The sequence below is a fragment of the Rhinatrema bivittatum genome, chromosome 14, assembly GCF_901001135.1.
Source record: "Rhinatrema bivittatum chromosome 14, aRhiBiv1.1, whole genome shotgun sequence".
In the NCBI taxonomy this organism is placed as follows: Eukaryota; Metazoa; Chordata; class Amphibia; order Gymnophiona; family Rhinatrematidae; genus Rhinatrema; species Rhinatrema bivittatum.
In genome coordinates this window covers 7,815,067-7,831,642 of record NC_042628.1, presented here as the reverse complement: position 1 = coordinate 7,831,642, position 16,576 = coordinate 7,815,067, and the positions used below count along the sequence as shown (strand labels likewise).

Genomic DNA, 16,576 nt, shown 5'->3' with positions numbered 1-16,576 from the left:
TGAATTTTCTGCTAGAAATACGAACATTGGACGTTTTATGGTTTGTTTTTTTTCTTCCCAGAATGTGATTTTCTCGCTTGGCATGCAATTGAGAGATGAAAACATGCTGCTTAAATTTAATCATTCAGTAATGAAATCTTTCAGTGATGTTTTACCTGTAAAAAAAAATAAATAAATCTGTATTTGTGGACATCATGGAGTGGTCCAAAACGCTTGGATGCAAGTCCTGCAGGCCGATCGGCTACTTGCCAGCATTCTGTTAACTTCACAGAAACTACTGATGGGACCTTGTGAAGTAAACAAAATGTTTACTGTGACAGCTTTACAATAAAGGATTTTTAACCTGGTAGTGCAGTTTAGAATTGCAATGCCCTGCAAGGTGGAGTGTTTTGGTTTTGGTTTTGGTTTGTTTTTTTTTCCTTTTTAATCCCCTGGTGGGTTAAGGTCCCCTTTTCAGGCTTTCATCTCATTCCATCCAGTTCATTGCCAGAAAATTTCTCATTGAGCAGTACACGGACATTAATAATGACCAGCACGTCAGAAGTGCATGTTGTATTCATGAAAAGTGTTCTCGATAAGCCTTTGAGTTCCCTCTGGGAACAGCCAGGTTGATGATCACAAATTACTTCATATTTGCAAGATGAGAGAGGTGCACATTGGGCGGTGTTGTCAAATGAACAAATTTCATCCCATTTCGTGTGAGGAAATTTGTTCTAAATGTAGCATCTTCTAGAGTTAAGGGCACAAGTTGCAAAATTTAAAAAAGAACCGCAGTAAAAGTTAGATTAGCTTTTCTTTTAGGGCGTTAATCTGTCTACATTTGAAACATTGCATTGCACGCAGAGGGCTAAGGTTTCCTTTGTGGAAAGGTGGGCGAAAATTGCAGGTTCCTTCTAAGGAGTAGGAAGAAGCCAGTACTAGAATGTAATCTACCATCTTCTTCCCGAAAACCTTGCAAATATTTCTTTGTTGAAGATTTGGAGTCCGACATAACTGTGCTGCAAGAGGCTGTGTGAAAACCACTCCTTTCCAGGCCCGCCCCCCTCCTCCATGCATCATCTCTGGTGGTTGCAGCACTTCTGGGATTTTGTGGTATCGGATTCCCACAACCAGTGTACCAGGGCGCAGGCTTATTTATAACTACAGAAACTGCACTGTGCTTCACCACAGCAACATCTTTCTCAAATTTCTGTCCTTTTCAATCCAATATCCTACTTGTATTTCTACCACTTACAGGCCAATTCAGAGGGGAGTGGATTACATAAAGGGATGTGTTCTGTCTGTTGTACATGCATCTTTATTTAGTTTTTGATATTCAGGATTCACTGTAAGATTGCTTTTTTTTTGGGAATGATTAACAGGTTGGGAATTTCCCAAACTCATTTGTCCTTCCCAGTAGATGTTCAAGCACAGTTTTAGTCGAACGAGTTCCAGACTGGTGTTCCATATCAACTTGTGTTCTTGATCTTTGTTGGAGACGAATGCACTCTCTGCCCAAAGTGCTATTAGGCAGGACCACAGCTTTGCAGGGTGGCCACTCCGTCACCGGATGGGGCTGACTGTGCTCCTGAGTGTTGTTTTCCTTTAAAAAAAAAAAAAATTTGTACTGTGAGCCTTCCATTTTCGTGATTTTTTAATAATGAGGATTGAAGGTCAAAGAAATCCATGCAAACAGAAGGGAACAAAGTGCAGCACTGTGGACTCTGTCAGCAGTGTATACAGATTCACTGCATAGACTGCAAATCATATTTAGGGAATAGATTGATAAAAGCTATAGTATTTCCTTATGCCTTTTAAAGGTATGATCACGGTTTTCAATGTGTCCTTAAAAGAGACAGAACTGTATTTTAGGTGGGGTAACTCCCTAGTATTAACTTTTTTTTTTTTAATTACTGAAAATCGATGAAAGTCCTATAAAGCTAAAAGAATGGGCGTAAAGCCTTCACAGAGGTTTTGCACTCTTTCTGTAGCTATAGTTTTCTTTTTCTCTGCTGCAGTCCCATTTCTGCAGGATGCGTTCTGCACAGAATAAACCGAATCGACGTTAATCTGTCGATTTTAGACTAGATTGCCTGTCTGAATGCCAAAATGTTTTTATGGCTTAGATACCTAGGCCACATGGTCTCTTTGTGCTGTCACATTTCTATCTAGTCTGTCCATCCATTCCGGCTAGCAATATCTCTCTTTTATTAGCATCATACTCTGCATCAGCTTTTTACGGTTTTATCTTGCTACTCCTGTTTTTAGTGACAGTAAAAATTGGATGGCCCTCCCTCCCTCACTTTCAAAATACTTCTGTCCAGAAGATGATAGTGGGATATGTAGTCTGGTTTTAAATTGTGAAAAAAAAAATGAAGACCCAATTGATAACGTCCAATTTTTGGCATGGTGATTCGGCCTGCTGCTTTCCCCCTCCGCTCTCCACTACCTGCAGCTTGCCATTCCTTAATGTTGCTGAGGACTAAAGATGATCTCAAGGCATAAACCTGTCTCGTTGTTTGTAACTGTGTGCTACAGAAGCACCTGCTACTAGAAATCTGAGAAACATGGGCTCTGCAGTCTGCTACTCAATTGTCAGTCGGATATTTTGAGTACACAATAGAACGGGGGTTAAAAAGTCTGAAACGGGAGTGATAAGGTCTTAATATTCTTTGCTTTTTATTTGGGGTGGGTGGAGGGGGGACGGGGGTGCTACCTTTTTAAATTCCCTGGTCCAACTAAAGCTTTGAGGTGTTTAATGCTGGTTTTTAATTCAACCTTCAGAGGTGCTCTCATAGCAGACTTGTAGTCTTCTCACCTGTCGGATGAGTGAAAGTGAGAGCCATGGTCTCTTCTGAACTTGGGTGTTCTGTTCCTCGGTGTCTCCGCTGACCTAATGAAAGAGCTGAAAGCTGGCACAGAGAAGAAATATACTATTTGGGAGCATATATTATTTACTAGCTTCTGCCTAGCGTTACATCAAGGATGCTGCTGTTAAATAAGTTGGATCCAATGGATAGTTTAAAAAAAATGTTTCTTTGTAGAAATGCTAACATCAATCCCCAGGTTGCCTTTGGTTTTTATGTATGCTTCATGCCTGAAGATGTAATTGCATTAGCCATATGAGCTGCTTCTGAAAGTAGTAGTAAAATAGGCACTGATTTGGCCTTTATACTGGGTCATCTTACTGATGCTCTTTCCTTTTTGGAATGGTGCATCTCAAACTTAAGAATTCGGTGCTCGTAGCTGCAACTGTTATTGTGTTTGCGAAGGCACATTGTCAAGGTCGGTTGATGCTTTTCTGAGCTATAGTAAAAGCAAGATGGATAATATTGTGCTGCCACGTCTGTTGAGTCCAACTTACTGAGTCACAGCTCGCAGCTTTTTCCTTTTGAGACCGCCCTTCACTGTTGTGCTACCCAAACTTCCCTTCTCTTTTCAGGAGTTGGAGAAAAGTATTCAACTTGGGAGCCAACCAAACGGGAGTTAGAGTTATTGCGACACAACCCGAAGCGCAGGAAAATAACTACAAACTGCACCATAGGTGAGTGGAAGAAATTGTTGTGCACGTCCTTCCTGTCAAGGAATGGGCTAAGTTTTCTGCTGTCAAAGACGCAGCTGATAAAGGGGGTTTGAGTGCGAGGATGTTTGGGGGTTTTTTTGTGGGGGGGGGGAGGGGTTGGTTTTTGGGGATTTTTTTTTTTTGTTTGTTTGGCAGTTTTCCTGGACTTTCAGCTGTACTGTGCAACCAGCTGGGTCCTTCTCACACCACATGCCCACCAGCCCTTTCCTTGGCTAGGATTCTGTCAATGGCCAAGCCTCCCGTCTCGCGGAGGCTGAAAACTCTGCCTCTGTGGCATCTTCAGCCAGGCTTTGGAATCAGCCCAGATGCAGATCCTCTTTATTTTAGGGATACAACAAAGAAGAAACAGGGCAACAAAGTCCCAACAAGCAATAATAAGACATTAAAGGGAGTAGGATACCATGCCCTAACCCTTATCAAGAACAATGTGACATAGATAATAATGTGATGATAAAGGGACGGAAGCTTTAACAGTGTTTATATTGAATGTAACAGCACCCAGAGATGGGACTCTGTCTGTTATCTCCACATCTTCCGTATATTGTCATAGGCCTGCCTATTAAGGAGAGAGAAGGAGACTTTCTCCATTATAGCAAAGTCCGCTATCGCCAACCTCCAGTGATTAATCAAAGGAGTTGGCTTCCAATAGTAGGCATTCGGGATATGCGCGACATTCTGTAAAGGAAATAGCAAGGACTTTAGCAGATTTATTCAAGTTGGAATCACCCCATCTACCCAGCAGAAAGGCAGTAAATTGAAGAGGTCGGCCCAGTATTTCTTTGGTCAGGGTCTCCCCTGCTGCTAAGAATTACTTACAGTAGGACAGTCCCACCTCGTGAAAATGAGAAGCGGGTTCTCCACACCCCCGCCAGCACAGAGGGCTAGATGCACTGAGTTGAGGAAAAAAGGGGATAAGTTCTATGTAGTAGGTGAAACATTAATTCCCGAACTTTATTACAATGGGACACTTTAAGTGTGTGAACTCCAAATGTCTCTCTAATCCTCCTCATCCAGATTCAATGATAAATCCTCATTCTACTTCTCTATAATGGTGGGACATGTCTCCGGGTCAAATATTCCATCCATTGAGTACTTATAGATCCTTGAGCTCAAACGGTTTCGAGACTGTAAATAATACTCTGTGTTTAGGGCCAGGGACACAAGAACACTTAGACTCAGTAAAAGGTATAAAGTATTTTTAATAGGCATTATAAGTGTCCTTGGGAGATGCTGGATACTGGGTGCCCTTAGTATTACAAACTAGGCTGAATCAATAAGGATTCCAGTCCTGAACGTGGATGCAGTACCCCACTGTGATCTGGGTGCTGCATAATGACTCTCTGCAATTGTGAAAAGACACATCGTGTGTGCTCTAGAATGTGAAACTCGGCCTGAAGGTCTCAAACGCCTAAACTGAACACCCCCCCCCCCCCCAATCCAAATCTGGTCTAGAAATCTTAAATCCTTCTGACCCCAGTCCTTCAGATCCAGGGACAGTGTGAGAAGGGATAAAACCGGCTTACTCTGAAGGCAGGAAATAGGAGAGGATCCCTCATTTTGGTAGCCTAATAATTTATTGACAGTACAGCAAACCTTAAGGATGTGTGATAGGTCAGTTGAACCCCATCCTAGCTTTGCATAGTAAGGGGAGAAGCATTAGGGAAAGTAAGAAGCGAGGTCAAGGTGAGCTCCCCCAACCGCAAACTCTCCGGCACCCAGCTAGCTAAGTTAATAGTACCCACTAATCTTGAAGCTAGCTAATAAAGAAATAAGTTCGGGATATCCAACCCCCCCCCCCCCCCCCCCAAGTCCTAGGGAACTGCAAAATCCAGAAGTTTTATTTGGGGAGGTTTCCACCGCCATAAAAAGGAAGATAATGGTTCCATTGAGGTCCTGAGGAACGTTACAGGGTACGTGCTGAGAGAGGTATAAAAGGCATGGGAGAACCACCATTGAGACCAAGAGCGACAGGGGAAAGTCGGTCCGACCAGATGTACTTTATGAATCTCATTGATGCCACCAGGATGGTGATATACTGGAGTCTCCCACCCAGCAATGTGAGTGATTTCACCATTCTCTGTGTGGAAAATGAATGAGAAATATCATAGGAGAGCTTTGCTTCGTGCTTTCAATCTGTTTGTCAGCATGTTCTCTGTGCAGATCTCGCAGGTGATGAAATACATCTTTGTGTTGGCTTCAGCTACCCCACCTCACTCAAAGCTCCTCAAGTTCATATGCTGAGACTATTTTTTGTAGCCCTTTATCTGGCTTCTTTCAGTATATGTATCCTGTTTATAATCCAAGCAGCCAAGATTTAGGCAATAATCCTCCATCATATTGTATCTGAGGGCATTTTGTAGCATTCTGAAAATAAAGAAAAACCCATCCCTACCTTTTTTAATTCATGCATCGGCACCTCATGGTTAAGGCTTGTAGGAGTGATGAATATTGTATGCTGGAAGGTGAGATTTAATTTCTTGGATGCTAGATTTTTTTTCTTTGTATACATTTTTTATAAAGGTGTTTACCTAGCCTTCAGGCTTTGCTGCAGCTATCATTAAATCATTGTGCAGCAATCTAATAACGTGTCTTCCCAGTATGCTTCAGGAAATAACAAGGGAGCGCCATTGTCTTTGTTGATGCATTTGGGTCAACAGTAGTACGTGAATAATGCAACCCTAGGGTTGAAAAGAAATGTTGGGTGGAAACTTGAAGAACAATCTGATATTCAAAGGGGGTATCTAAGCCTTTGGAATAGTCTGAAGCGATAGGAAGATTGAGGAAACATCTGGAGGTAGGAAGGCCACGGTTTTCAGTCCAACTGCACGTTTGCTGGAGGGGGTGTAGAATTCAGAAACTTGCACTTACATCAGACTGCTTTGAATAACCAGAAATTCATGTTGTATCTGCTTCTCACATTGTTTTTATGGTTTTCAAACTGATTTCTTTACAAATATAAAGATAGATATATATGTAGCTGACATCTCAACATTAATCACATTTTCCAGATCTTATCTTCTGTTAGCGCATATGTTCAGGCGTTTGACCTTTGCCAGCCAGGCATTTTTGCATCTACCATGTTCAAGAGGGGTTCTCGGCTATTTACTCATAGTCCCCTTAACTGAGATGACGACTCCTCCATTCTGCATCCCTCCCAGGCCAACCATTGCGTGCTGTAGGTTATGACATTTTGGTTCTGCAACTGCTTTTTTAAACCTCAGTATTGATGTCGATGGCTGGTTTTCAGCTAACAGTTTAATTCCTAGGATGTCGTCGGTGCTGCTGGCTCCATGAACTTTCTTCCAGTAAGAAGAGGGGAATAGGGAGGGAATATACTTCCGGAATATGGAGTTGGGGAAGTGATCGCTCTCCCTCTACTTCCTCAGACTCGCTTTAATGTCTCGTACTGAGCCCTGGAGTTCCCATGCCAAGGTACCCTAGGCCCTTGATGTCGTCCTCATTTATCACACGCTTTCCCAGCCAAGAACTGGGCTTTGGTGGGGGGGGGGGGAGGCATTGCTTTCTTAAAAAAAAAAAAAAAAAAGAAATGTGTGCTATTTGAAGCAAAAAAAAAAAGCCCCCAGAAATATTGGTGTTACCCTTGCACCTTTTTCGCCCACCTTCTTCTAAATATATACCTGCCTGCCTCTTTCCCATCACATTCTTCACACTGACGCATCAGGCTGAGACTGAGAATCTGTAGCAAGCCTGCGTGCAGACTCCAGTGCTGCAGTCTCGATCCTGTTTCTGCCAGCCCTTGCTCCTTTATTGATCCACGCACAAAGCTCTAGACATCAGTACATCTGTTTAGTCTTTACAGCAGATAAAAGATAAGGGGAGAAGGGTCCCATTAACTGCATATGTTTTACTATTGTATTTCTCAGCTCTGGTCAAATGGACTTGGCTCGCAGACTGAACAAATCTGATTTCTTCAACTGTCTGCTTAAATGAAGCTGGGCAAAAGCAATCTTGTCCCCTCTCATACTCTCCACCTTCCCACCAATAAATGCAAACTTTTCACTGAGGAATCGAGTAGTTCTGTGCTCGTAAGAGTGGCCGCCAGACCTCAAGGACATATTCCCAGGGCACCATGTAGTTGAAAACAGAGGGAGATGTGATTTAGAGGAAGATTTTTTTAATGTCCTTTTAGAAAGAGCACTGGAGCAAGTGGAAAGGCTGTAGTGATCTCTTGGGATGAGCCTTTTATTCTTAAATCAACATTTAAGTCTGTCTTAGGATATTTGTCAATGGCATGGATGCGAATCCTATGCACTAGGTATTAAAGTATTAGTAAAGAGCAGCTAATACTGTGTCTTAGGTTAAATATATCTTCTTTTAATAATATCACCACTTCTGTTTCATGCAAACATTTGTATGCTCTGCATTCATGCAGACGAAGTGCATGCCTATGGTTTGGCCATTCTGCACGTAGAAATAACTACAGTCACTTTAGGGCTTTATAATATAAATGCTAGATTATACTGCAGCAAGAGTGCCGCCTCTTCCAGCCTCTGCATTTGATGGAATGAGTACTGAGTCAGCAATGATTCAGATGTGCTTTGTGTGATGGCTAAAGAATCTGTCAAGATATGCTTGGAAACCAAGCCACCACTACAGGAAGATTTTCTGCCTTAATAATGAACTTTTCTTCTATTTTTTTTTTTTTTTGTGCTATTCTCTAGCACTGCAAACAGTTGGAAGTTTTCTCGATAATTAATTTTATTGCCCTACTTGATATTATTACTTTGTTACTCTATTTCCTTGTAACAGAGTACATGACAGAAAAAGACCTGTCGGCCCATCCAGTTATTCTGTCCACACTGCCTAGGATACATCTTGGCAGCCGCAGTGTTGACCTCCTTTTCCAGGAGAGGAATCGTATTTATTTATTTATTTTGTCTTTCTCTTTGTACGCTACCATCTTGAGAAGATAAGCATACTACAAGATTCCCTTAGATCCCTCCCGCGCCGCACCAGAGCCTCATATTATCTCTCCTTGTCCTAGCACTTTCTTTCCATTGACATAGGCTTGCTTCTGGATCATTATCAATACCTTTTGGGTATTTGCACGTCTATCTTATCTGCCCTGTCTCTCCTCTGCTGCACAATGTATATGTTTAAATTTCATGTACCAGGTGCATGAGATGTGGAATCTGAGGTTAGTCCGTTTTAGTGGATTATGGGGTTGTGCAGTCAGAATAGCAGCCTGTGTACTAAGGCCCTGGCGTGCATGCTAAACCAGACCCAGAAGACATTGGCACATGCATGTAAATGAAGGAAGGTCTGATGCAAATTAGGCTTTAGTGCATGCATACTAAGGCCAAAACAACACACATCTCCGACCAGGTGTTAAACCTTTTAGCTCACATATATTTAAAGGGCTCAACTAGCAGGGTGCATTGTGGATTTTAAGATGCTGGAGGAGTGCAATAGAAGAGAGGGAGAGATGGAGAGAGCAAGAGAGAGAGAGAGGGAGGTGGCGGCAGAAATTAGAGCAAGTCAGTGACAGAGGAGGCGGCGGCCAGGAACAGCAAAGGGGAGCAACGCAGCAACCACAGCCATGGATCTCTGCTCTCTTAATCTCGGCTGCCCCTTTTAATATCCTGATATTGATGTCCAATGTGATTTATTGTCCTGTGCACCGGGGAACCTGGGTGCTTATCTCTGGCATTTCTGAATTCCATTACTGGTTTTCTTGCCAAAACCTCCACTGGGAGTCCATTCCATTCATCTACCCCTCCCTTTGTGAAGGAATATTTGATACTGCTCCTGCATCTACCCTTTTGGAAATTCATACCCTGTGATCTCTTCTTCTAGATCAGCAGTTCTCAACCAGTGTGTCGCCAAACTTCCCGGTCCCCCCACGGGTCCAGCTTAATCCCCTTTACCCCAGCGAGATGCAAACTTCTTCTTCCGCTCGGGCTTGTAATGCTGCGGGATAGCTGAGATCAGCGGCATTAGCAGCATGGTCTCTCTTTTTCTGCCCCCACGGCCCGGAAGAGGACGTTGTGTGCAGCTGCTGTGCACGCGGTAATTTGCAAGCACAGGTAGCATCGGCCCAGAGCAAAAAGAGGAACAAGGTCAACCCCCGTGGCCAATGGGACACCCTGAAGAGGACGTTGCTGCTGCCACCAGTTGTTCTTCGGTGGGGGGTGGGGGGGAGAGAGCATGTATGTAAGTGTGTGTTCCCTGTACGTACCCGGATCAGTCCAGACCGTGGGTTGAGCCTCCTGTCCAGCAGATGAAGACAGACCAAAACTGAAAGGGTGTCCTATATCAGGACAGAGCCTACCCTGCAGCCCTTCAGGATTTGTCTGTCTCCAGCAGATGGATCAGCTCGCCCTGCGGTTCCCTGATCTCGGCTAGTCAGCCCTTGTTTTTCCTGTTGCTTTCTTTTCTCTCTAAAGGATAATGCAAGTAGTAAATTATTTCTAGTGTTTAAAAAAAAAAAAATGTTTAATTTGTTTGTGATGGACTCTACCTGTCTCTTCTTTCACAGGAAACGCTTCTGTCTCCTGGCTTTTGCGGGGCTTGGCCCCTTGTGTATGGCATAGCCTAAGGCCTGTTTTGCTTTCTTGGTGTGGGGGGTGAAACTGATGGTCCAGTCCCTCACCCCCCCCCCCTTCTCTGGCTGCCTTGGGGGCTCAGCGCTCCTCTTTTTCTTTCCCTGCACTGGGAAGGTTTTCACTTTCCTCAGTTTGGGAAAAAAAAATAGTAAAAGGGAAAGACATAAGTAAAATAAATCCACAAGCCGGCAGCCGGAGTCTTTAGTGCAGAGGAGCGTGCAGGGTTCATTCCTCTGTCTCCGCTCCTGCCGGCAGCTAATTTTTTTTTCTTCTCAGCTGATTTTGACTGCACTGCTTGTGGTGAACCCCGTGAGGGGCTCTGCTCTGCGTGTCTGCCGGGTGAGGAGGGTCTCTCCTCGGCAGCGCTTGTAAATCCAGCCCGGGGTCGTGTTCCTCACTGCATGGCATGGCCGTTCCCAGGTCGGCAAACCGCGGGAACGGTGGCCATCTTGGGTGTTTCGGCAGCTCCCAATTCGGGGCTGCCAGGTGCTGAGGAACTGAATTTTTCGGAGTTTTCCCCCGATTTGAGCCCCGTGCTGCCCCAGGACGAGGTCCCCTTCCCCCCCCCCCCCCCTCCGGCAAGGCTAGGCCCCATTTTTCCTCAGAATGTGTGCTTCTCATGCACAAATCTTACTTGGCCAGCTTGCAGGAGGAGGAGGACCCTTCCCCAGGTCCCCTGCCAGCGAAACTCTCACGACCAACTCCGCCACCTGCTCCTCCGACTCCGGAGCCGCAGGGGCTGGTCTGGGTGCGGGTGGTCCCAGGGGTACCTCCCATCCCTGATCCTCCGACGCCTCTGGTCACTCCAGATCCGGATCCCACCATGGATTTGGCGGGGGCGCTCCCCGCCCCCCCCCCCCCCCGGAGGGGGATGACCCCCAGGTTCTCCGGATGTTTCAGAGGGAAAGAATTGGAACCCCTCATTCCCTTTGTCCTCCAGGAGCTAGGGATTGAGGGGGCCCCCTGCGGATACTCTGGCTTTGCTGCCCAAGGATATGGACCCGTCCTGGCGGGACTTAGGGCTCTGGCGTGTGCTTTTCCCTTCCATCCTATGCATAAGTTGTTGCTCCTCCGGGAATGGGAAGCTCCCGAAGCGGGGCTCCGTGTCGGGAGGGCTATGGACAAGCTCTACCCCCTCCTGGAGGACTGCCTGGACATGCTGAGAATTCCCACAGTAGATTCTTCTGTCTCTGCAGTCACCAAACACACCACAATTGCAGTAGTGTGGGCGACAGTCCTGAAGGACGTACAGGATCGTAAGCTCGAAGCCCATCTAAAACGTATCTTCGAGGTTCTGGCCCTGGTAGTTTGGGCGACTATCTGCAGCAGTCTCATGCAGCGGGCAGGTCTTAGGTGGGTTCAGCAATTCCTCGGCACCCAGGACCTCCCGTCTGCAGAGGCGGAGCAGGCTAAACGGTTGGAAGGAGTCTTCGCGTATGGGGAAGATGCGCTGTACGACCTCCTCCGCGTCCAGGCGAAAGCGATGGTCTCGGCGGTTTCCGCCAGAAGGCTTCTCTGGTTGTGCAATTGGTCCGCGGACCCATCATCCAAGGTGCGGTTGGGCACGTTGCCTTTCAAGGGTAAGTTGCTCTTTGGAGAGGACCTTGAGCAGCTTATTAACTCCTTGGGGGGAAAACAAGGTTCATAAGCTGCCGTAGGACCATCTGAAACAATCTCGGTCGTTTGCGCCACCCCGTCCTCGATTCCGGGGTCAACGGAGATATACGCCTCGCAGGTGCGGTGGCTCCTCTAGAGGTTATTCTTCCTGTTCTCAATCTTGGTCCCAGCCTTTTCGTGGGCGCCAGCCCTTCCGTGAGGGAGCGTCTCAGCGCGCCACCCCAAAGCCAGTCCCACAATGAAGTTCGGTTGACCCATTCCTCGGTTCCCTTTCTGGGTGGTCGTCTCTCCCTGTTTTTCGAGGAGTGGGTCAAATTCACGTTGGACCAATGGGTTCTCGAGATTGTCCAAGACGGTTACGCTTTAGAATTTGCTCGAGACCTACCGGACCTCTTTGTAGTCTCTCCTTGCGGCTGTCTCAAACGGGAGGCGGTGGACCAAACACTCACCAGGCTCCTGAGTCTGGGCGCCATTGTCCCATTTCCAGAGGAGGAACTCTGTGCCAGCCAGTATTCCATTTACTTCGTGGTACCCAAGAAGGAAGGTGCCTTTCGTCCAATCTTGGACCTCAAGAGGGTCAACCGAGCTCTCAAGATCCCACATTTTCGCATGGAGACCTTGAGAGCGGTCATCACGGCGGTTCATCCTGGCGAGTTCCTCGCCTCTCTCGATCTGACAGAGGCCTACTTCCACATTCCGATTCGCCACGATCACAAGAAGTGTCTTCGCTTCCACATCCTCAACTGGGATTTTCAGTTTCAGGCGTTGCCCTTCGGTCTGGCCACCTCACCACGCACCTTCACCAAGGTCGTGGTGGTGGTGGTGGCTGCCCTCCGCCAAGGAGGAGTCCTGGTCCACCCCTATCTGGACGACTGGCTCGTGCGGGCCAAGTCGGAGAGTCGCTGCCAGCAGGCAGTAGATCGGGTTCTAGCTCTCCTCGCCTCCCTCGGGTGGATAGTCAATTTTCCCAAAAGCAATCTTCAGCCTTCCCAGGTGTTGGAATTTCTGGGGGCACGCTTCGATACTCAGATCGGCAAGGTGTCCCTACCTTGCGCCTGGGCTCTCAAACTTATCGACCAGGTACGAAAACTTCTCTCGCTCCCTCTCCCGACGGCGTGGGACTATCTCCAGGTTCTGGGCTCGATGGCCTCCACCATCGACCTAGTCCCCTGGGCGTTTGCGCATATGCGACCGTTAGAGAGAGCTTTGCTATCCCGTTGGCAGCCGGTGTCTGAACAGTTTCACACGTTCTCCCGCTTTCGGCCTCTACCATCGCCGCCTTGCAGTGGTGGCTTTTGCTTCCTCATCTTCTCCAGTGAATGCCTCTTCAGACTCCACAGTGGATGGTAGTAACCACGGATACCAGTCTCTCTGGCTAGGGTGCAGTATGCCAGTCCCAGACCATGCAGGGGATCTGGTCTTCAATTCAGTCTCGTTGGCCCATCAATCGGCTGGAGGCCTGGGCGGTGCATCTGGCTCTACAGAAGTTTCTGCCCCTGATCCGTGGCAAGGCGGGGAGGGTTCTCTCCGACAACTCCACCACCATTGCTTATATCAACCATCAGGGGACCCTCGCAGTCACCAGCCGTCACTTTGCCTGGGTGGAGCATCATCTGGATTCCCTGGCGGCCTCCCATATAGCGGGCAAGGAGAATGTACAGGCCAATTTCCTTAGTCACCAGTCTCTCGATCCGGGAGAGTGGGAACTCTCGGAAGAAGCCATGATTCTGATCGTTGGCAGGTGGGGTCCCCCTCACCTGGACGCCAAGGCCAACAGGTTCTTCAGCTGCTGGAGAGAGCACTGTTTGGAGGGAGTGGATGCTCTAGCTCTCCCCTGGCCCGCAGACGTCCTTCTCTATATGCTCCCTCCGTGGCCTCTGGTGGGAAAAGTTCTCTGAAGAATAGAACTCCATCAAGGGCCAGTGGTTCTGGTATCACCTGAATGGCCTCGCAGACCGTGGTTCGCGGATCTTGTCAACCTGGCAACGAAAGGACCTCTCCGGCTCGGCCATCTTCCTCGTCTACTTCGGCAGGGATCCGTATTTTTCGACCAGGCCGATCGCTTTTGTCTAGGGGCCTGGCTTTTGAACGGAGACGCCTGAGGCATAAGGGTTATAAGGAGGAGGATATCTCTACTTTACTGCGGGCTCGTAAGCAGTCGACTTTTCTGGCTTATGTACGCATTTGGAAAGTTTTTTAGACTGTGCGGAATTGGGGGTCTCGGCGGTACTTTCCTTCCTCCAGAAGGGTCTCTCTCCAAGGGTCTTTCCTTCAGTTCCTTGCGCGTGCAAGTCTCTGCTCTCGGCTCTCTTCTCAGAAGGGTCGAAAGTCATCCCTTAGCGGGCCACCCGAACGTGGTTCGGTTCTTGAAGGGCGTCAAGCACCTGCAGCCGCCTGCTCGCTCCACTTGTCCGTCGTGGAGTCTTAATCTTGTCCTTCGGGCTCTCTGTGCGGCTCCGTTTGAACCCTCCATCGGGCTATGGTAAAAGATCTCATGCTCAAGGCGGTTTTTCTAGTTTCTATCTCTTCCGCTCGGCGGGTTTCAGAGATCCAAGCGTTGTCTTGTCTGGAACCTTTTCTGTGGTTTTCTGATTCAGGAGTCTCTCTCAAAACGGTGCCGCCTTCTTGCCGAAAGTCGTTTCCGCTTTCCATGTCAACCAGTAGGTGGAGCTTCCAGCGTTCTCTCAAGAGGAGATTGCGGGTACCACTGAGGGCGATCTTCGCAGGCTTGATGTTAAACGCGTTTTACTCCGGTATCTCCAGGTTACCAATGACTTTCGGGTCTCGGATCATCTTTTTGTCCTCTGGAGTGGTCCAAATCAGGGCAAACCGTCTTCTAAGACTACTATTGCTCGGTGGTTGAAGGAGGCAATGTCCTCGACCTATCTTTGTCAAGGTCGAGCAGTTCCTGAGGGCCTAAAGGCTCATTCGTTGCGTTCTCAAGCTACTTCCTTAGGCAGAGAGTCAATCGGTTTCTCCGCAAGAAATCTGCAGGGCCGCTACATGGACGTCCCTGCATACTTTTGCTCGACACTGCTGCCTGGATGTGTAAGCACCGTTTTTTTGGTTCTTTTGGTCGGCAAGTGCTTCGAGAGGGACTGTCTCGGTCCCACCCGGTTTAGGGAAGCTTTGGTACATCCCACAGTCTGGACTGATCCGGTACGTACAGGGAAAGGAAAATTAGTTCTTACTTGTTAATTTTCGTTCCTGTAGTACCACGGATCAGTCCAGATGCCCTTCCCTGTTTGCTCTTTCACGTCGTCCACTCGAAGCTTTTCCTACAGATATTCGGATGCCAGTACTGTATTCTCTTCAGAACACCGGAAGCATTGGTTTTGATGACCAAGTATATGCAAGAGCGTTTCTTTCTACAGAGTTCCTTAAAAGGTTGAGGAGTTATTCAATTGAGTTTTGTAGTTACTTGCTTGATCTTGTTCTTTTGTGTTTTTTTTTCTGCTTTGACAATGGTTATACTGAAGGGCTGCAGGGTAGGCTCTGTCCTGATATAGGATACCCTTTCAGTTTTGGTCTGTCTCCATCTGCTGGACAGGAGGCTCAACCCATGGTCTGGACTGATCCGTGGTACTACAGGAACGAAAATTAACAGGTAAGAACTAATTTTCCTATTGAGAGCCTATGCGTGTGTGATTGATATCCTTTGTGTGTGAGACACACAGCGTGTATATGTGTGATTGAGAGCCTGTGTGTATAAGAGAGCATGTGTGTGTGTGTGATTGAAAGCCTGTGCATGTGTAAATGTGAGAGACAGAATGGGTGTAGATGTGTGATTAGGAGCCTCTGTGTGTAAGTGTGAGAGAGAGCTTGTGAGTACAGAGAGAGGAGAAAGTTGCAAGCAAAAGCAACCCCCCCCTTCCCCCTGCTAATTCAAAATAATGTCAGGGCACCTGGATGTCGAACGATCTCTGTTTGGAGAGGCTGCTTCTATCTGATTTTATACTTGAGCATCATTTTTGTTCTGTGCACCCAAAATGATTTTGTGACTTAATTACATTTATGCCAGTTTGTTTTTGGTTTAATGTGCTTAAAAAAAAAAAAAAAGAGAGGGAGAACTGTGTATAAGCAACCTGTGTGCAGGCCAATCAGCCATTCAGCTGTGGTGTCCTGTATCCATGTCAGAAGATATATTTTATCATATGAGAGAGGAAAAGGGGCTGCAACTGTTAACTTTGCTAAATACTGAAGCCACATGTAATTCAGTCCTTGTTGGTTGTTGTCTGTATATAGATCCACTTTTCTTCATTCCCTCCTGCCGTTGAAGCAGAGAGCTATGCTGGATATGCATTGAAAGTGAAGTATCAGGCTTATTTAGTTTGGGGTAGTAACCGCCGTAACAAGCAAGCTACTCCCTGCTTTTTTGTGAATGCATATCCTTTTTTCCACATTTCCTCATGCCGTTGAAGCTTAGAGCAATGTTCGAGTCGCATTAACCGTGTATATGTTTATTGAATAAGGGTATTATCTCCAGGTAGTAGCAGTCATTCCCGCGAGCCACTCACTCTTCATTCACGTCCTCTAGACTTTATGGATCCCATGCCCCTTTGAAGTCTTTCACAGTTCTGGTCTTCACCAAAATTGAGTGAAAATACACTAGGAACTGGGGAATTTCTTTCTGTAACTTTGCATTCACTGGGCAATGATTCTTCCCAGGGGATGATCCTTAGTTTGATTGAAGGATCATTGTAAATCCACACTATTGACTGCAAATATTTCTATAAGCTAACTTTTCTTGTGACTTAAAAATCTTATTGTGAATGGAATAATTTCTGGGACTCCAAATATTAAAAAAAAAATGTTTTAGAGGAGCTGGAAT

At 46.7% G+C, this 16,576-nt stretch overlaps 1 protein-coding gene across 5 annotated transcripts in view; it reads left to right on the top strand.

The window, feature by feature from the left end:
- Nucleotides 1–16,576, top strand: part of USP22 (ubiquitin specific peptidase 22) — a 136,709-nt gene that overhangs the window by 65,358 nt on the left and 54,775 nt on the right. For all 5 annotated transcript variants that reach the window (XM_029576575.1, XM_029576574.1, XM_029576577.1 and 2 more), the window contains one exon: nt 3,422–3,523. In XM_029576575.1, coding sequence (XP_029432435.1) covers nt 3,422–3,523 — 102 coding nt within the window. The remainder of the gene's footprint in view (nt 1–3,421; nt 3,524–16,576) is intronic.